A 22,156-nucleotide genomic window follows, 5' to 3' on the forward strand; every position below is an offset into this window, starting at 1 on the left:
AAATTTTTTGTTAACACATCCTCTAAAGGGAATACACTATCTATTCTAATTTGTACATATTGGAAAACACAACTTTTGCACACGCCTTATTTTGTGGTGAATTCAGTAAATAAGCTGTAATTGTGCATTAAAATGTGCAGAAGTGTGTAGAGAATGTAACTTCTTTACGCTTAGAAAATCAACAAAATGGGGAATTTGACCTGGGGTGCTAAACAATTTTTACATACTGTGTCATGATTGGCCCCTCCCAGTCCTGTTTGATTGTGCTGGATGTATTATATGGTTCAAAGTGTTTTGTTAAGTGTTTGGTTGTCTGTGTTCTAGTCTGCTTTGTTGTTTTGTTATGTCCATCGCACCTGATCTCCGTGTTGGCTCTATGACCCTGGACTGTTCCGACCATGAGCCTGGATTTGCCCAGAATAAATCTCGCTTTTCTCTGCCTCATCGCTCCGTGTCACATATTGTAGTTTCCAATACAGTTTATGTCAGCATTCCAGTCTTTCATTCCAAATACTAACGTACTGCAGTGTTTAAGTAGGGAGTGCTTGGTTCATTCCAATATCTAATTTTTTTCATGCAGTTGTCAGTATAAATATTTATGAACATTTATAAAATGTAGAAATTCTGACTGAATTTACCTGGAATATCATTATGGAGCAGTATAACATTGACTTTTTAAGGTAATTAATGCAGTACAGTGAATAAAATGCAGATATTTAAATATTTTGCGCAGAAACTCAGTGCCATCTAAACGTATTGCTCTACTGGAGATCAATAACTACACGAACAAATATTCTGAAAAATTGTAACATCAATGTTCAAAGTTACCCTGCAGAGCTGTACTGCATGTTGACTTTCATTCATACTATAACCTTGATTAACTGTTTTTCACAGGACTTTGTGGCAATTTCAACAACATACAGTCGGACGAGTTCACCACCTTGGGTGGACTCACAGAGGCAACAGCTGTGAACTTTGCCAACACCTGGAAAACTAGAGCGGGTTGCCCTGATGTCCAGAGGACCTTTGAGAACCCCTGCAGTCTAAGCACTGAAAACGGTACACCATCCAGCAATGCAGCACAAACAGCTGGTCATGTTATGAATGAATGATTTCCCTTTCTTGGTGTTCACTTCCCAGTGACAAATACAAGTAAGGACCGTTTGTTCTGTTTACAGAGAGATATGCACAGCATTGGTGTTCTCTGCTGTCGGATAAATCCGGAGTTTTCTCCCCCTGCCATTCCGAAATCCAACCTGACACCTACCAAGCAGTAAGTTAAATTATAAACTTTGTTGTTTCGTGGTTTTGATTTTCTACACTGTTTGAAATTGTTCAGTGCTCTTTACACTGTGTGAACCTTTCATGAAGAATGGACCACTAAAAATGGTCTGAAGTTACATGGAACAAAAAATATTTACATTATATCCGTTAAGAATCGTTCCTTTTTAATTGATTTTTTATTGATTTTTAAGTATTCATGCAGTGACCCAATTGAGTATATTATACAGACTACAAATACTACAAATATTAAAATGTTTCTGTCTGTGTGGTTTTTAATTTTGATGTTAGTCAATGTGAAGATATTTTATTCCAAGTCTTTTTAGGTCATTAATATTGGTCTATTTATCATTAAATTTTCACACAGTATAAAGGACAGCCGCTGTGTTCAAATGATGCGGAAAACTAAAAATCGACATAAATGGAGAGACGTTTTCCTTTGGATGGCGACAATTTAGAGTTTTCCAAGAAAAGAAGCTTTTTCCTTCCTCTAACCTTTTGATTTTATTATTTTCCCCACAGAGCTGTATATATGACACCTGTAACTGTGAGAAAACGGAGGACTGCATGTGCGCCGCCCTGTCAGCCTATGCACACGCGTGTGCTGCTAAGGGGATACTCATCACTGGCTGGAGAGACTCTGCCTGCAGTGAGTTGATTTTCCTGTCAGATTTGAAATGTAAAACTGTCACACCACTCAATAAAATACCTGCTTGGCAAGTCTTAGCAGATTTCATATTGACCTAAGGACAGGTCAATAAATGCTCTGAGTAGCTCAAATATGGTGCCATGTTTGAGGCTATTTATTTAGGAAAGTAAATATGGGCTGAAAGAAACAGGATCTGAAGACTTAATTCCTCGGATAAATGACCGAAACCATCCCAATTCAATTGTGTTACAATGAAAATGAATGCACTTGAAAAAACAAACTGTTTACATTTGAGAAAAAATCTCAAGCAGATATTCTTGGTACAGCTTCTTTTAAGTAATTATTCTTCCCTAAGTAATTATTTAGGGTAATGTGATAGTGAGAACCTCAATTGTTTACACTGAAATTCCCAACAGGATCTAGATATTCATCAGATAAATGTAAGTACAAACTCCACAGTAATATGTATTTATTTTGGGGTAAAATAATGGAAGGTATCAAAACAAATCTAACCAAATTACACTGAAATAACAGGTTATTTCACTGTAATGTCTTACATTTAAGCAGAAGAGTAAATCAGAAACATTTCAGAGAAGGAGGTAAGTTTCTCTCGCTCTAAAGCAGCCTCTGCAAACTTAAATCTGTGACTGCGAGAGCTTTTTCTGGTAGAGAACCTTGACTATTCTAGCTTAAAATGCTTTAAAAGTTACTGAAAACTTATTTGTTTAGACTAACTTTTACGGGCATTTGTTATTTTGTTTTGTATTTAGTTTTTTTTTTAGATTTGTAGTTTAACTTTTTTGATTAACTTTGATTAACACTCAGACATTTGATCATTTGGTTTAAATATTTTGTTCTACATTGTTTTCACCATTGGTTTGTAGCACTCTGCATTTAAGATTATACATTTTACATGGATTTACCATTATACACATTGAGTTAATTATTATTAGTAGGAGCATTGTGGCCAAACTAAATGCAAGGTTTTCTGAAGTAATAGGTAAGAACCCACTAAACAACAGTAAGAATCACTGCTTTCAGATTCATTTATAGGTAATAAACAGGTAATAATAAACATAATATATATTACATGTACTAGATTCTTTGTACTTCTTTGTACGCCAAATAACTACCTGCTATTTTATACTCCAAATAATCACACAGTGCTGTGGAGTTTGTACCATATTCTAACTCACTTAATATCTAGAACCTGTTGAGAAGTTCAGACCTGTTTAGACAGCCTTGAAGCTCACCGTCATGTTACCTAAATTAACTAACCCTCACACTTACAACTTAAGAGACTGTAAAAGACAACGTACCCCATTCTCAAGAGAGCTATGACATCTGATTGATGAGAATCCTGAATTTAAGGAGTGTTTGATTTCTAGAAATGAACATCACATCACTTTTAATATTAAAACACACATCTAAGTGCTGTTGTACATCTTCTCAACTTCCCACAGAAAACTACGAGATGTCCTGCCCCAGCACCATGGTCTACTCCTACAACATGACCAGCTGTGACCGTACCTGCCTCTCCCTCGGCCAGCCAGACTATACCTGCAGCATTCCTTTTAAACCAGTAGACGGTTGTGGCTGTGCAGAAGGGACATACCTGGACGATAATGGCAAATGCGTGGACGCGGCCAGCTGCCCATGTTACGACTCCAACAAAATGATCCAGGCTGGCGAAGTCACTAGCAATGATGGCATCGTATGGTGAGGGCTGAGCTTTGATGGAAGAAAAAGAAAAGAAGCTAAAGTGTCCTCAAGCATAATGACCAGAGAATAATAATTTAGTGATTTTAATCTGCCAAATCTCTCCCATTTTAGCACCTGCAGGCAAGGACAACTGAACTGCATTGGCGAACCAAAGGGGCCAGGTATGTAAGCACATGGTACTGAGAATTATTATAATATCACTTTTTATACGCACATTACAAAAACTGTTTTACTAGATCAAAAACTAAAGAAATGAAAGACTGAATTGAGATTTAATCTGCTGAAATGAAAAAAAGTCATTGCAAACTAAAATACACTAAGTTGAACAAAAAATGTTCAAAGATTTTCAAAATCAGTGTAAAATCTTTCTTCTGTTGTGTAGGGAAATTGGGACAGATTGGATAAAGGAATAATTGCACAAAGCTGATTATGATTCTTAAATTAACGGGTTTTCTCTAAAATTTCTCATAAAACATTACACTGAGTAGTGCACAATGCCACCCATGTAACTGTACTTTCCTGCTTTTCGCACAACACTGCACAAGTAATTTTAACTACCAAATTTACTTATATATATATATATATATATATATATATATATATATATATAAGTATATAAGATATATATATATATATATCTTATGTTATTTTAAATTTTGAATCTAATAGAAAAATGCTCACAATTTGTAACTAATATTATCTCTATATTATAACTATATTATCTCGAGTGGCTTCATCATATACTGTATTTTGGGCTGGGCAATATGACCCTATGTTATTGTTATCATGATAAATTACGTCACCATATGCTTTGCTGAGCACATCGTGGATATCGTCAGTACTTAAAGAACACTGACTAACTAAATGCTTCATTAAAAGGGACTTTTGCAGTAAATAAAGTCATGAGATGTAGTATTATTATGTAATATCGCACTATTTTGTCATATTTTGCCCACCCCTGCCTATATTACAGATTCAATGCTAATTGAGTAACATAGCTGGGAAGTTTATGCCTGTTAGAGGGAGCACTGCCATAATTCTGAGGATCTGTCTTTCTTTACTCTAGAATGCACAGCTCCAATGACTTTCTTCAACTGCTCCACTGCTGCCCCTGGAAGCAAAGGCTCAGAATGTCATAAGAGCTGTCAAACACTGGACATGGCCTGCGTGAGTACTCATACGGAACGTGTTCACCAGGCTCCGGATGTTGTGGCTAAACAGAAGCCGATTTTGATTCTACTTATTAGTAATTGTTTTTAATAACGGGTGTTTTTGTGATTCAGTTCTTAACGACATAAATGTGACACTGTGCCCCTGCAGATCAGCACAGGCTGCGTGTCGGGCTGCATGTGTCCCGCTGGGCTGGTTTTAGATGCGAATGGCACATGCATTACCGAAGACAGCTGTCCATGCGTCCATAATGGGGTTGCCTACAACTGTGGAGAGACTGTTAAAGTTGACTGTAATACATGGTATGTTGGGCTTTTTTCTTCATGTTTTATTATGCACAGTGTGGCATTTGGGTACTTATGTTTTGCTCTGTTTCAGCACTTGCAAGGACAGAAAATGGATTTGCACCAAAAATCAGTGCAGTGCAACCTGCAGTGTGTATGGAGATGGTCATTACATTACTTTTGATGAAAAAAGATACGTTTTCAATGGAAACTGTGAATACACGCTTGCTCAGGTACTCGTTTTATGCTACATCTTGACATATCAAAAGAATAATAGGACAATGAAGTTTAAATTTGATAGTTGATGGTACATTTTGCATTTTTATTAGGTGGGTTACTGAACACAGAATCATTTTATTATCAAACGCTGAAGCATAGGGCGAGAAATAATGCTACCTTTACCCATAAATGCTCATATAGTTAGTAGAGTTAATATTTCGGCGTAAACCTGCCGCATGTGTCCAGTATAGTACACAAAATGAAAAGCCCAACATTTGCATTTGTGTTTACAATGAACCCTTTTATACGTTTCAGGACTTCTGCGGCACTGACAGCACTGGAACCTTTAGAATCATCACTGAAAACATTCCCTGTGGGACCACTGGCACAACCTGCTCCAAGGCTATCAAGTTCTTCGTAGGAGTGAGTAGAGTTCATCATCATGCTTACAAATGCTAGGCCAAAGTTTGAATCACTGAAGGGGAATTCCTCTGAATTCCTGCATAATTCAATTGTCAAGACGAATTCAGACGAATTCAGAGGGGTTTGGTGTGAAATGGTTCAGGTGATGGTGATAGGAACCAGGGGTCGCCATGACTACAACACAAATATGTTTAATAATGATTTAAAAATAATTTTAACCCGCATGGATTAAGAAACACAATTTAAGCCTAAACTGTACCTTAAAACCACTGTAAAACAGTAGACGTGTGGTTCCTATCACCACCACAGTGAACAATTCTGACTTGGTATGTTTCTCCACACCAGAGCATTTCACACCAAACCACTCTGAATGACCTTATATTTTAAGATAAAATTAAGTTACACAGACATTTTGAGCAATTGCTGAACTTTAGTGCAGGGACACTTCATAAAATATCTCATTCTTTATCAGAGCAATGAGCTTGTGCTGTCTGACGGAAGCTACCAGCTGGTCCAGAGAGATGTGGGTGTAGAAATTCCCTATCAGACTCGCACTATGGGAAGCTACTTGGTGATTGAGACCAACAACGGCGTGATCCTCATATGGGACAGGAAAACGAGCATATACATCAAGCTCAGTCCTGATTTCAATGTAGGTATTAATGCCACATTTTTATGGCATCTTTCTCCATTTAATGCCTATACAAGTCTGATATATCCCGTTTTCTCATGTACAGGGACGCGTGTGCGGTCTATGTGGAAACTATGATGGCAGCGCATCCAATGACTTCACCACAAGGAGTCAAGAAGTTGTGGTTGATGCCCTCAGCTTTGGCAATAGCTGGAAGTTCTCCCCCACTTGTCCAGAGGCATTGGTTGTCCAAGATCCATGTTCCAGTAATCCCTATAGGCAAGCATGGGCACAGAGACAGTGCAGCATTATCAAGAGTAACGTCTTCTCAGCCTGCCATTCAGAGGTACGAGTGGCCATTCTAGGACTGTGTAAATGGACTTTAGGAGGTCAAAAATGTGCATATAAATGCTTGTTGGATCATTGAACTACAGCAGACTTTGAAACACAAAATCATGCAGGCATTACTTGCTGAAAAATTTTGCTCTGCTGTACATAACATGCTCATGAATGAGGGGGGAAAGCATTCCACTCAGCCAGGTACATGGAACAAGGTTTCATTTCAGAAGTCAGAACTTCAAATCTGTGATTAGCAGTAAAGTTAGGAAAATAATGCAGTTTAAAATGGCATAAAACAACTTTTTGGTACTTAACAATTAAGCCTTTTAGGAGTAGAACAAGAATTAATATCATGACATGTCTTTCAAGGTGGATCCTGCGTCTTTCTACTCTGCTTGTGTGAGCGACGCGTGTGCTTGTGATACCGGTGGAGACTGCGAGTGTTTCTGCACTGCTGTCGCTTCATATGCAGCAGCCTGTAATGCAGCTGGAGTCTGTGTTGCATGGAGAACGCCTAAGATCTGCCGTAAGTCACTAACAGCTATATCAAATGAACTGAAATCCAAAAAAAGAAAAGAGTGATTTTAACTTTGTGTTCTTCCTGCAGCACTTTTCTGCGATTACTACAACCCTCCCGGGGAGTGTGAGTGGCACTATAAACCCTGCGGCGCCCCGTGCATGAAGACCTGCAGAAACCCCACAGGAAACTGTTCTCTTCTGTTACCAGCAATGGAAGGTAGGTGCTTCTGTCTGTAATAACAACTAGAATTTATTGATGTGATTTATGTTCATAGCATGAAATTTGGTGCTCTGATGTTGCGTTGTAGAGACGTGCTCCCTGAGGCTTTTGGAGAAATTGCAGTAAATGTATTCAGTAATAATTAGGAGTGGGAACCTCTCGGGGGAGTTTTGATTCAGGGTGCCTAAATACGATGCTAAAATGATTCTTAATGCAGCATGATTTTTGATTTCTATAACATACATTATGATTTTTATAGCCTACAGTGTTTCGCCATCTAATAGGTTTGAACTGAGACTTATAAAAACAGTAATACACTTTTTTAAAAGTCACTTTGCTGAACTGATTGATTGTATGCAATATCAAAATCACAGTCATGGTCGTTCCACGTTCCTCTTTCTTCTCCTGCAGGTTGCTATCCTGAATGTCCAGCCGAGCTGCCCTTCTTTGATGAAGAGTCCATGAAATGTGTGGCACAAGATCATTGCGGCTGCTATGTTGGAATGGATCATTACAACAATGGACAGACTGTCCCAACTCAAATAAACTGCAATACATGGTTTGTATAATGTAACCTCTGATATAGTCCCACAGTGCAGATTAAATCAAACCTTGATACTATTGCTTTCATCAAGACAATGGTTCAGTCTGACCGTATCTTAAAAACATTCTTTTTTCCTGTTTTGCTATTTAGTGTATGCTCATCGTATGGCGTGACCTGCAAGTTCGATGTACATGGTGAGCATTCTTTGGCCATTTCTGTCTGTTTCATTTGATTTCAGATCTTTGATTTCAGTTTCATCTTAATGTGACTTTATTCTGTTGTTGCAGCTTGTACATGCACACATAATAACACTATGTACCACTACGGAGACATTATTTACCACACGACGGATGGACTGGGAGGCTGCATTACAGCTATATGTGCTGAGAATGGAAACATCAATAAGACAGTGACACCCTGTACAACCACAGCACCACCAACCACAACCCTTAAACCTACGACAACACCAGTGCCTACAACAGTGTTTGTTTTCACCACACCAGGTAGGTTTAAAATGAAACTAAATGTTATTCTGTGTCAAATGTTCATGTAGATTTATCTAACTTGCCTAATTTGAAGGCAAAGCACCTCCTGGATCTGTTGGGTGTGGTGTTGTTGTTGAGTTCTGGTCCCGTGTGGAATTTGCATGATTAATAGGGACGTCAAAACTAATGTTTGCGAGTTTGGAATCACTTGTCATATTGACAGTGTTCGTCATTTTTCACACAGTAACATTTGCAGTAACATTTCTCAAGAAAAAAATGCTAAGGGAAAAAGATATACCGTAAAATATACTCTTTACATCAAGTTATCTTAAGATGTGATCACCACTTCTTTTGAAATATGACAAATTATGTTTCAGCTTTCGCATTCATTTAAAAAAATTCTACAGGTCTGCTCTTCATTGTTGACATATCTAACATTTCTTCATTAGAATTTACCACTTTTTCATATCCTGTTTATTATTTCAAACCTATTATTTTAAAGCCACACAGGACTAATACATTTGAATTATTTCATACCTTTATCAGTATCAGGATTCGTTTTCTATTATTAAAAACACTGATTCCAAACATTTGATCAGTCCACACTTTTGAACAATACTGCATATATACCACACTGTTTGTTTATGTAAGGCTCAGCTTTAAGCAGCTATAGTACCAGGAATCCCCTACCTGCTTAAAAATAACATGCTAAATAATTTGGGCTTAGCAAACTTCCCTTTTGTAAAATGGCAAATGTTCATGGCATGTATAGAGTTCAGCGATGGAGAGGCACCTCAGATGCTGGCGTATAAATTTCTATCTGCTGTCTCAAATGAAAGTCAAGGTGAATTTTTAGCCATGAAACACAAACTGCTAACAGACTTGTCAGCTCTTTGAAAGGTCTTTGAAAAACAAAGCTATAGCACTTACAAGCACTTTCAATACCAATTCAGAAAAAGAGCAGTTATGCATGAAATCATCACCACTCAATAAAACAAGCAAGAGCGTGTGAAAATGTTAATTAGACCTATAAACAAAGACAGGAACAAAACATTTATGAATGAAAAATGTAAGATGATAGTATAAGGATTTACCCAAAAAAATGCCTATTTTCTAAAAAAAAAAACGAGGAAGAGGCACCCTCTGATCCATCCAAACAATGGGGAGTTTAAATCATACTTTATCCAAATATGAAAACAAGCATGAAAGCATACCTATTTGAAGAAAGTAAGTCAACAGGCTTATCAAGGATCAAGTCAAACCCAGTCATTATTTTGCATGGATTTGAGGAGGTACTTTGTAAGAAAAACCTCAAAAATGATAGATTTCCTCAACAAATGAATGGCAATTGGATACATAATACAATTGTGTATTGAATTCAACATAACAGCTGACACTAAATAAATGCTAATGCTAACCCCCTTAACAGAAACATCAACAGCAACAACTGTTGCCACGAAAACGACAGCATCATCTAAAGCATCAACTCTGACAAGTACACCAACCCAGACACCAGTACAAACCACCACTCAGTATTCCACTGTCAGGAAATCTACTGAAACACCAAAAACAACAGTTAAACCTAGAACCACAAGTGCAGAAACATCCACAACATCTGAACGTGTTTCATCCACTACCAAACCACCTAAAGAAGAGACCACTGTTTCCACAAGTACTGCTGAAACGTCCTCCACCACTTCTGTTGTGAGGACAACCACATCGTTGAAGCCATCAACAAAAACGTCTGCTCCAAGCACAGAGTCCAGAAAACCTACTGTAACAACCTCTACACCAATCACTTCTACGCAGAGAACAGCACCTCCTTCTACAGCTGAATTGACTACTCAAAAAGAATCAACAACCCCTCGTGAAGTTTCTACCACATCCTCCATCCCTCCAACAACTGTAACATCTCCTGAGACTAGTCTGCCAACCACTACAGCTACAAGTACGGTCTCCACTGAAAAAGCCACATCACCCCAAACATCACCACCGACAAGTACAGCTGCTCCAACAACACTGACCCAGGAGCCAGTAGTGACCACCACTCAGCCTTCCACTGGTACCAAGTCTACTGAAATACCATCAACAACAACTGTAATCACCACCACAATCGCAGAAACATCCACAGAAGCTGAGAGCACAACATCTGAACATGTTTCATCCACTACAAAACCACCTAAAGAAGAGACCACTGTTTCCACAAGTACTGCTGAAACGTCCTCCACCACTTCTGTTGTGAGGACAACCACATCGTTGAAGCCATCAACAAAAACGTCTGCTCCAAGCACAGAGTCCAGAAAACCTACTGTAACAACCTCTACACCAATCACTTCTACGCAGAGAACAGCACCTCCTTCTACAGCTGAATTGACTACTCAAAAAGAATCAACAACCCCTCGTGAAGTTTCTACCACATCCTCCATCCCTCCAACAATTGTAACATCTCCTGAGACCGGTCTGCCAACCACTACAGCTACAAGTACGGTCTCCACTGAAAAAGCCACATCACCCAAAACATCACCACCGAGAAGTACGGCTGCTCCAACAACACTGACCCAGGAGCCAGTAGTGACCACCACTCAGCCTTCCACTGTTACCAAGTCTACTGAAATACCATCAACAACAGCTGTAATCACCACCACAATCGCAGAAACATCCACAGAAGCTGAGAGCACAACATCTGAACATGTTTCATCCACTACAAAACCACCTAAAGAAGAGACAACTGTTTCCACAAGTACTGCTGAAACGTCCTCCACCACTTCTGTTGTGGAAACGACCACGTCTGTCCAGTCATCAACAAAAACATCTGCTCCAAGCACAGAGTCCAGAAAACCTACTGTAACAACCTCTACACCAATCACTTCTACGCAGAGAACAGCACCTCCTTCTACAGCTGAATTGACTACTCAAAAAGAATCAACAACCCCTCGTGAAGTTTCTACCACATCCTCCATCCCTCCAACAACTGTAACATCTCCTGAGACCGGTCTGCCAACCACTACAGCTACAAGTACGGTCTCCACTGAAAAAGCCACATCACCCAAAACATCACCACCGACAAGTACAGCTGCTCCAACAACACTGACCCAGGAGCCAGTAGTGACCACCACTCAGCCTTCCACTGTTACCAAGTCTACTGAAACACCATCAACAACAGCTGTAATCACCACCACAATCGCAGAAACATCCACAGAAGTTGAGAGCACAACATCTGAACATGTTTCATCCACTACAAAACCACCTAAAGAAGAGACCACTGTTTCCACAAGTACTGCTGAAACGTCCTCTACCACTGCTGTTGTGGAAACGACCACGTCTGTCCAGTCATCAACAGAAACATCTGCTCCAAGCACAGCATCCACAATACCTACTGTAACAACCTCTACACCAATCACTTCTACACAGACAACAGCGCCTCCTTCTACAACTGAATTTACTACTCAAGAAGAATCAACAACCCCTCCTGAAGTTTCTACCACATCCTCCATCCCTCCAACAATTGTAACATCTCCTGAGACCGGTCTGCCAACCACTACCGCTACAAGTACAGTCTCCACCAAAACAGCCACATCGCCAGAAACATCACCACCGACAAGTACGGCTGCTCCAGCAACACCAACTCAGGCGCCAGTAGTGACCACCACTCAGCCTTCCACTGTTACCAAATCTACTGAAACACCATCAACAACAGTTGTAATCACCACCACAATTGCAGAAACATCCACAGAAGCTGAGAGCACAACATCTGAACATGTTTCATCCACTACAAAACCACCTAAGGTAGAGACCACTGTTTCCACAAGTACTGCTGAAATGTCCTCTACCACTGCTGTTGTGGAGACAACCAGATCTGTCCAGCCATCAACAGAATTAACAAGCATTGCAACAACAACACGTGAAATAATTGTGACTGCATCTACTGTTATTCCAAAAGTCTCAACTGGAAAGCAAGAAAGTCACACATCTACAGCATCAGAAACTCCTACAACAGGGAGATTCCCAGGAACATCTACGACTGCAGAAACGATTAAAACAGAAGGTTTTAGTAGTACTAGATCCACCACATTGGAGACTTCTATTGCACCTTTAACCAAAACAATTCCATTCATTACTCTCACAATACCTGTAACAACAAAGACTTTACCTTCATCTGCCACTGTAACCACTGAAGAAACGACAGAAGTAACCACCACTCAGCCTTCCACTGTTAGCAAATCTACGGCAGTACCACCAACAACAGTTGTAATCACCACCACAATCGCAGAAACATCCACAGAAGCTGAGAGCACAACATCCGAACGTGTTTCATCCACTACCAAACCACCCAAAGTAGAGACCACTTTTCCCACAAGTACTGCTGAAACGTCCTCTACAACTGCTGTTGTGGAAACAACCACATCTGTCCAGCCATCAACAGAAACATCTGCTCCAAGCACAGAGTCCACAAAACCTACTGTAACGTCTACACCAATCACTTCTACGCGGACAACAGCACCTCCTTCTACAACTGAATTTACCACTCAAGAAGAATCAACAACCCCTCTTGAAGTTTCTACCACATCCTCCATCCCTCCAACAATTGTAACATCTCCTGAGACCGGTCTGCCAACCACTACAGCTACAAGTACTGGCTCCACTGAAAAAGCCACATCACCAGAAACATCACCACTGAAAAGCACTGCTGCTCCAGTAACACCAACCCAGGCGCCAGTAGTGACCACCACTCAGCCTTCCACTGTTACCAAATCTACTGAAATACCATCAACAACAGTTGTAATCACCACCACAACTGCATCCACAGAAGCTGAGAGAACAACATCTGAAGGTGTTTCATCCAGTACCAAACCACCTAAAGAAGAGACCACTGTTTCCACAAGTACTGCTGAAACGTCCTCTACCACTGCTGTTGTGGAAACCACCACATCTGTCCAGTCATCAACAGAAACATCTGCTCCAAGCACAGAGTCCGCAAAACCTACTGTAACAACCTTTACACCAATCACTTCTACACAGACAACAGCACCTCCTTCTACAACTGAATTTACCACTCAAGAAGAATCAACAACCCCTCTTGAAGTTTCTACCACATCCTCCATCCCCCCAACAATTGTAACATCTCCTGAGACCGGTCTGCCAACCACTACAGCTACAAGTACGGTCTCCACTGAAAAAGCCACATCAAGAGAAACATCACCACTGACAAGCACTGCTGCTCCAGTAACACCAACTCAGGCGCCAGTAGTGACCACCACTCAGCCATCCACTGTTACCAAATCTACTGAAACACCATCAACAACAGTTGTAATCACCACCACAACTGCATCCACAGAAGCTGAGAGCACAACATCTGAAGGTGTTTCATCCACTACCAAACCACCTAAAGTAGAGACAACTGTTTCCACAAGTAGTGCTGAAACATCCTCTACCACTGCTGTTGTGGAAACCACCACATCTGTCCAGTCATCAACAGAAACATCTGCTCCAAGCACAGAGTCCGCAAAACCTACTGTAACAACCTTTACACCAATCACTTCTACACAGACAACAGCACCTCCTTCTACAACTGAATTTACCACTCAAGAAGAATCAACAACCCCGCTTGAAGTTTCTTCCACATCCTCCATCCCTCCAACAATTGTAACATCTCCTGAGACTGGTCTGCCAACCACGACAGCTACAAGTACGGTCTCCACTGAAAAAGCCACATCACCAGAAACATCACCACTGACGAGCACTGCTGCTCCAGCAACACCAACCCAGGTGCCAGTAGTGACCACCACTCAGCCTTCCACTGTTACCAAATCTACTGAAACACCATCAACAACAGTTGTAATCACCACCACAATTGCAGAAACAACCACAGAAGCTGAGAGCACAACATCCGAAGGCGCTTCATCCACTACTAAACCACCTAAAGAAGAGACCACTGTTTCCACAAGTACTGCTGAAACGTCCTCTACCACTTCTGTTGTGGAAACAACCACATCTGTCCAGTTATCCACAGAAACATCTGCTCCAAGCACAGAGTCCACAAAACCTACTGTAACAACCTTTACACCAATCACTTCTACACAGACAACAGCACCTCCTTCTACAACTGAATTTACCACTCAAGAAGAATCAACAACCCCTCTTGAAGTTTCTACTACATCCTCCATCCCTCCAACAATTGTAACATCTCCTGAGACCGGTCTGCCTACCACTACAGCTACAAGTACTGGCTCCACTGAAAAAGCCACATCACCAGAAACATCACCACTGACAAGCACTGCTGCTCCAGCAACATCAACCCAGGCGCCAGTAGTGACCACCACTCAGCCTTCCACTGTTACCAAATCTACTGAAACACCATCAACAACAGTTGTAATCACCACCACAACTGCATCCACAGAAGCTGAGAGCACAACATCTGAAGGTGTTTCATCCACTACCAAACCACCTAAAGTAGAGACAACTGTTTCCACAAGTAGTGCTGAAACGTCCTCTACCACTGCTGTTGTGGAAACAACCACATCTGTCCAGTCATCAACAGAAACATCTGCTCCAAGCACAGAGTCCGCAAAACCTACTGTAACAACCTTTACACCAATCACTTCTACACAGACAACAGCACCTCCTTCTACAACTGAATTTACTACTCAAGAAGAATCAACAACCCCGCTTGAAGTTTCTTCCACATCCTCCATCCCTCCAACAATTGTAACATCTCCTGAGACTGGTCTGCCAACCACGACAGCTACAAGTACGGTCTCCACTGAAAAAGCCACATCACCAGAAACATCACCACTGACGAGCACTGCTGCTCCAGCAACACCAACCCAGGCGCCAGTAGTGACCACCACTCAGCCTTCCACTGTTACCAAATCTACTGAAACACCATCAACAACAGTTGTAATCACCACCACAATTGCAGAAACAACCACAGAAGCTGAGAGCACAACATCTGAAGGTGTTTCATCCACTACCAAACCACCTAAAGTAGAGACAACTGTTTCCACAAGTAGTGCTGAAACGTCCTCTACCACTGCTGTTGTGGAAACAACCACATCTGTCCAGTCATCAACAGAAACATCTGCTCCAAGCACAGAGTCCGCAAAACCTACTGTAACAACCTTTACACCAATCACTTCTACACAGACAACAGCACCTCCTTCTACAACTGAATTTACCACTCAAGAAGAATCAACAACCCCGCTTGAAGTTTCTTCCACATCCTCCATCCCTCCAACAATTGTAACATCTCCTGAGACTGGTCTGCCAACCACGACAGCTACAAGTACGGTCTCCACTGAAAAAGCCACATCACCAGAAACATCACCACTGACGAGCACTGCTGCTCCAGCAACACCAACCCAGGCGCCAGTAGTGACCACCACTCAGCCTTCCACTGTTACCAAATCTACTGAAACACCATCAACAACAGTTGTAATCACCACCACAATTGCAGAAACAACCACAGAAGCTGAGAGCACAACATCCGAAGGCGCTTCATCCACTACTAAACCACCTAAAGAAGAGACCACTGTTTCCACAAGTACTGCTGAAACGTCCTCTACCACTTCTGTTGTGGAAACAACCACATCTGTCCAGTTATCCACAGAAACATCTGCTCCAAGCACAGAGTCCACAAAACCTACTGTAACAACCTTTACACCAATCACTTCTACACAGACAACAGCACCTCCTTCTACAACTGAATTTACCACTCAAGAAGAATCAACAACCCCTCTTGAAGTTTCTACTACATCCTCCATCCCTCCAACAATTGTAACATCTCCTGAGACCGGTCTACCAACCACTACAGCTACAAGTACTGGCTCCACTGAAAAAGCCACATCACCAGAAACATCACCACTGACAAGCACTGCTGCTCCAGCAACATCAACCCAGGCGCCAGTAGTGACCACCACTCAACCTTCCACTGTTACCAAATCTACTGAAACACCATCAACAACAGTTGTAATCACCACCACAACTGCATCCACAGAAGCTGAGAGCACAACATCTGAAGGTGTTTCATCCACTACCAAACCACCTAAAGTAGAGACAACTGTTTCCACAAGTAGTGCTGAAACGTCCTCTACCACTGCTGTTGTGGAAACCACCACATCTGTCCAGTCATCAACAGAAACATCTGCTCCAAGCACAGAGTCCGCAAAACCTACTGTAACAACCTTTACACCAATCACTTCTACACAGACAATAGCACCTCCTTCTACAACTGAATTTACCACTCAAGAAGAATCAACAACCCCGCTTGAAGTTTCTTCCACATCCTCCATCCCTCCAACAATTGTAACATCTCCTGAGACTGGTCTGCCAACCACGACAGCTACAAGTACTGGCTCCACTGAAAAAGCCACATCACCAGAAACATCACCACTGACGAGCACTGCTGCTCCAGCAACACCAACCCAGGCGCCAGTAGTGACCACCACTCAGCCTTCCACTGTTACCAAATCTACTGAAACACCATCAACAACAGTTGTAATCACCACCACAATTGCAGAAACAACCACAGAAGCTGAGAGCACAACATCCGAAGGCGCTTCATCCACTACTAAACCACCTAAAGAAGAGACCACTGTTTCCACAAGTACTGCTGAAACGTCCTCTACCACTTCTGTTGTGGAAACAACCACATCTGTCCAGTTATCCACAGAAACATCTGCTCCAAGCACAGAGTCCACAAAACCTACTGTAACAACCTTTACACCAATCACTTCTACACAGACAACAGCACCTCCTTCTACAACTGAATTTACCACTCAAGAAGAATCAACAACCCCTCTTGAAGTTTCTACTACATCCTCCATCCCTCCAACAATTGTAACATCTCCTGAGACCGGTCTGCCAACCACTACAGCTACAAGTACTGGCTCCACTGAAAAAGCCACATCACCAGAAACATCACCACTGACAAGCACTGCTGCTCCAGCAACATCAACCCAGGCGCCAGTAGTGACCACCACTCAGCCTTCCACTGTTACCAAATCTACTGAAACACCATCAACAACAGTTGTAATCACCACCACAATTGCAGAAACATCCACAGAAGCTGAGAGCACAACATCTGAAGGTGTTTCATCCACTACCAAACCACCTAAAGTAGAGACAACTGTTTCCACAAGTAGTGCTGAAACGTCCTCTACCACTGCTGTTGTGGAAACAACCACATCTGTCCAGTCATCAACAGAAACATCTGCTCCAGGCACAGAGTCCACAAAACCTACTGTAACAACCTTTACACCAATCACTTCTACACAGACAACAGCACCTCCTTCAACAACTGAATTTACCACTCAAGAAGAATCAACAACCCCGCTTGAAGTTTCTTCCACATCCTCCATCCCTCCAACAATTGTAACATCTCCTGAGACTGGTCTGCCAACCACGACAGCTACAAGTACTGGCTCCACTGAAAAAGCCACATCACCAGAAACATCACCACTGACGAGCACTGCTGCTCCAGCAACACCAACCCAGGCGCCAGTAGTGACCACCACTCAGCCTTCCACTGTTACCAAATCTACTGAAACACCATCAACAACAGTTGTAATCACCACCACAATTGCAGAAACAACCACAGAAGCTGAGAGCACAACATCCGAAGGCGCTTCATCCACTACTAAACCACCTAAAGAAGAGACCACTGTTTCCACAAGTACTGCTGAAACGTCCTCTACCACTTCTGTTGTGGAAACAACCACATCTGTCCAGTTATCCACAGAAACATCTGCTCCAAGCACAGAGTCCACAAAACCTACTGTAACAACCTTTACACCAATCACTTCTACACAGACAACAGCACCTCCTTCTACAACTGAATTTACCACTCAAGAAGAATCAACAACCCCTCTTGAAGTTTCTACTACATCCTCCATCCCTCCAACAATTGTAACATCTCCTGAGACCGGTCTGCCAACCACTACAGCTACAAGTCCTGGCTCCACTGAAAAAGCCACATCACCAGAAACATCACCACTGACAAGCACTGCTGCTCCAGCAACATCAACCCAGGCGCCAGTAGTGACCACCACTCAGCCTTCCACTGTTACCAAATCTACTGAAACACCATCAACAACAGTTGTAATCACCACCACAATTGCAGAAACATCCACAGAAGCTGAGAGCACAACATCTGAAGGTGTTTCATCCACTACCAAACCACCTAAAGTAGAGACAACTGTTTCCACAAGTACTGCTGAAACGTCCTCTACCACTGCTGTTGTGGAAACAACCACATCTGTCCAGTCATCAACAGAAACATCTGCTCCAGGCACAGAGTCCACAAAACCTACTGTAACAACCTTTACACCAATCACTTCTACACAGACAACAGCACCTCCTTCGACAACTGAATTTACCACTCAAGAAGAATCAACAACCCCTCTTGAAGTTTCTACCACATCCTCCATCCCTCCAACAATTGTAACATCTCCTGAGACCGGTCTGACAACCACGACAGCTACAAGTACTGGCTCCACTGAAAAAGCCACATCACCAGAAACATCACCACTGACAAGCACTGCTGCTCCAGCAACATCAACCCAGGTGCCAGTAGTGACCACCACTCAGCCTTCCACTGTTACCAAATCTACTGAAATACCATCAACAACAGTTGTAATCACCACCACAATCGCAGAAACATCCACAGAAGCTGAGAGTACAACATCTGAAAGTTTTGCATCCACTACCAAACCACCTAAAGAAGAGACCACTGTTTCCACAAGTACTGCTGAAACGTCCTCTACCACTGCTGTTGTGGAAACCACCACATCTGTCCAGTCATCAACAGAAACATCTGCTCCAAGCACAGAGTCCACAAAACCTACTGTAACAACCTTTACACCAATCACTTCTACACAGACAACAGCACCTCCTTCTACAACTGAATTTACCACTCAAGAAGAATCAACAACCCCTCTTGAAGTTTCTACCACATCCTCCATCCCTCCAACAATTGTAACATCTCCTGAGACCGGTCTGACAACCACTACAACTACAAGTACTGGCTCCACTGAAAAAGCCACATCACCAGAAACATCACCAGTGACAAGCACTGCTGCTCCAGCAACACCAACCCAGGTGCCAGTAGTGACCACCACTCAGCCTTCCACTGTTACCAAATCTACTGAAACACCATCAACAACAGTTGTAATCACTACCACAATCGCAGAAACATCCACAGAAGCTGAGAGCAAAACGTCTGAACATGTTTCATCCACTACTAAACCACCTAAAGTAGAGACCACTGTTTCCACAAGTACTGCTGAAACATCCTCCACCACTTCTGTTGTGAAGACAACCACATCGTTGAAGCCATCAACAAAAACATTTGCTCCAGGAACTGAGTCCACAAAATCTACTGTAACAGCCTCTACGCCAATGATTTCTACGCAAAGAACAGCACGTCCTTCTACAGCTGAATTGATTACTCAAAAAGAATCAACAACCCCTCGTGAAGTTTCTACCACATCCTCCATCCCTCCAACAATTGTAACATCTCCTCAGACAGGTCTGCCAACCACTACAGCTACAAGTACGGTGTCCACTGAAAAAGCCACATCACCAGAAACATCACCACTGAGAAGCACTGCTGCTCCAGCAACACCAACCCAGGGGCCAGTAGTGACCACTCAGCCTTCCACTGTTACCAAGTCTACTGAAACACCATCAACAACAATTGTTATCACCACCACAATCGCAGAAACATCCACAGAAGCTGAGAGCAAAACATCTGAACACGTTTCATCGACTACTAAACCACCTAAAGTAGAGACCACCGTTTCCACAAGTACTGCTGAAACATCCTCCACCACTTCTGTTGTGAAGACAACCACATCGTTGAAGCCATCAACAAAAACATCTGCTCCAGGCACAGAGTCCACAAAACCTACCGTAACAGCCTCTACACCAATCACTTCTACGCAAAAAACAGTACGTCCTTCTACAGCTGAATTGACTACTCAAAAAGAATCAACTACCCCTCGTGAAGTTTCTACCACATCCTCCATCCCTCCAACAATTGAAACTTCTCCTGAGACAAGTCTGTCAACCACTACAGCTACAAGTACGGTCTCCACTGAAAAAGCCACATCACCAGAAACATCACCAGTGACAAGCACTGCTGCTCCAGCAACACCAACCCAGGCGCCAGTAGTGACCACTCAGCCTTCCACTGTTACCAAATCTACTGAAACACCATCAACAACAGTTGTAATCACCACCACAATTGCAGAAACATCCACAGAAGCTGAGAGCACAACATCCGAACATGTTTCATCCACTACTAAACCACCTACAGTAGAGACCACTGTTTCCACAAGTACTGCTGAAACGTCCTCCACCACTGCTGTTGTGGAAACAACCACATCTGTCCAGCCATCAAGAGAAACATCTGCTCCAAGCACAGAGTCCACCAGACCTACTGCAAGAACCTCTACACCAATCAGACGTACTACTGAAATTGCCTCCACTACTGCTTTTGTGGAGACAACCAAATTTATCCCAACATCAACAAGTCCTCCAAAGACAACACATGAAATAATTATAACTGCATCTACGAGACCTCCAAAATTCTCAACTGCACCGCAAGAAATTTCTACTTCTACTGCACATGTCTGCTGCTTTGTGAATGGCACAGATTTTCAACCAGGTGAGAATTTTAATAAAAATAATAAGTATATATGAGAAGTATATATATATAAAATCTAAACATGAGTATATATGACAACTATTTTTATATTTTTCATTTATAGGAGAAATAATTTATAATGTAACCGATGGCTTTGGGTGGTGCTTTACTGCATTCTGCAATTCCACATGTAATGTTGTCAAGGAGGCATATTCCTGTGCTACAACTCCACCACCTCACAAAACCACCACAGAATCTAGTACCACAACAGTTACTTTCGCCACTTCAGTTACAGTACAGCCAACAACATCCCCTTCTACCCATATTTCCAGCACAGCATCGCCGTCTACAACTATAAGTTCAGATTGTTCTGAACTTAATCCACCTAGAAAGGTATTCCTGTCTTAATAAGTCGTTTTTAAATTTGTTTTTAAGAGTGCAGTTATGAAGAACCAAAGAAATTGTAGTTGCAGCCCTCTTTTTGCATTTTTAATCTGACAGAATGGTGAAACCTGGAACGTGGATAATTGCACCACAGCAACATGTACTGATGGCAAAGTCAACTACATACCATACGCATGTCCTCCCGTCGGTGAACCAACATGTGCAAATGGTCGACGACCTGTAAAGGTCTATGATGAATCTGGCTGCTGCTTTAAATATGTTTGTGAATGTAAGTTGAGCATTTCTGCAGAACCCATGTGCGTCAGATTGTGTGCATTTTTCCCTGATTATGCTCCGTTTTTTATGTTAACCATAATCATGTACTAAATGTGTTCATACAGGCTCTTGTAGTGGATGGGGTGGCTCTCATTATCTGACATTTGACGGAATTTCGTACACATTCAACGCTAATTGCACATACATTTTGGTCCAAGATGTTGTCAGCCTAAGTCTGCAAATCGTCCTTGACAAGCGCTGCAGTGGCGGTAGCTTATTCTGTCCCCAGAGCGTGATCATTACATACAAATCCCAGGAGGTTGTTCTGACCCAGGCAGAGACGGATGGTGTTGTGACCAATGTGGTA

General features: G+C 42.0%; 1 protein-coding gene across 1 annotated transcript in view; it reads left to right on the top strand.

Moving 5' to 3' along the window:
- LOC108442168 (mucin-5B) overlaps window positions 1-22,156 on the top strand; it is a 42,595-nt gene that overhangs the window by 10,884 nt on the left and 9,555 nt on the right. The window contains exons 14-34 of the mRNA XM_037545455.1: window positions 895-1,059; window positions 1,179-1,273; window positions 1,804-1,930; window positions 3,394-3,649; window positions 3,764-3,813; window positions 4,719-4,819; window positions 4,973-5,124; window positions 5,201-5,339; window positions 5,641-5,748; window positions 6,221-6,400; window positions 6,486-6,725; window positions 7,088-7,244; window positions 7,326-7,454; window positions 7,869-8,016; window positions 8,152-8,195; window positions 8,289-8,504; window positions 9,916-9,981; window positions 10,360-21,150; window positions 21,254-21,522; window positions 21,631-21,802; window positions 21,915-22,153. Coding sequence (XP_037401352.1) covers window positions 895-1,059; window positions 1,179-1,273; window positions 1,804-1,930; window positions 3,394-3,649; window positions 3,764-3,813; window positions 4,719-4,819; window positions 4,973-5,124; window positions 5,201-5,339; window positions 5,641-5,748; window positions 6,221-6,400; window positions 6,486-6,725; window positions 7,088-7,244; window positions 7,326-7,454; window positions 7,869-8,016; window positions 8,152-8,195; window positions 8,289-8,504; window positions 9,916-9,981; window positions 10,360-21,150; window positions 21,254-21,522; window positions 21,631-21,802; window positions 21,915-22,153 — 13,844 coding nt within the window. The remainder of the gene's footprint in view (window positions 1-894; window positions 1,060-1,178; window positions 1,274-1,803; window positions 1,931-3,393; window positions 3,650-3,763; window positions 3,814-4,718; window positions 4,820-4,972; window positions 5,125-5,200; window positions 5,340-5,640; window positions 5,749-6,220; window positions 6,401-6,485; window positions 6,726-7,087; window positions 7,245-7,325; window positions 7,455-7,868; window positions 8,017-8,151; window positions 8,196-8,288; window positions 8,505-9,915; window positions 9,982-10,359; window positions 21,151-21,253; window positions 21,523-21,630; window positions 21,803-21,914; window positions 22,154-22,156) is intronic.

The sequence above is a fragment of the Pygocentrus nattereri genome, chromosome 15 (genome assembly GCF_015220715.1).
Source record: "Pygocentrus nattereri isolate fPygNat1 chromosome 15, fPygNat1.pri, whole genome shotgun sequence".
Classification (NCBI taxonomy): Eukaryota; Metazoa; Chordata; class Actinopteri; order Characiformes; family Serrasalmidae; genus Pygocentrus; species Pygocentrus nattereri.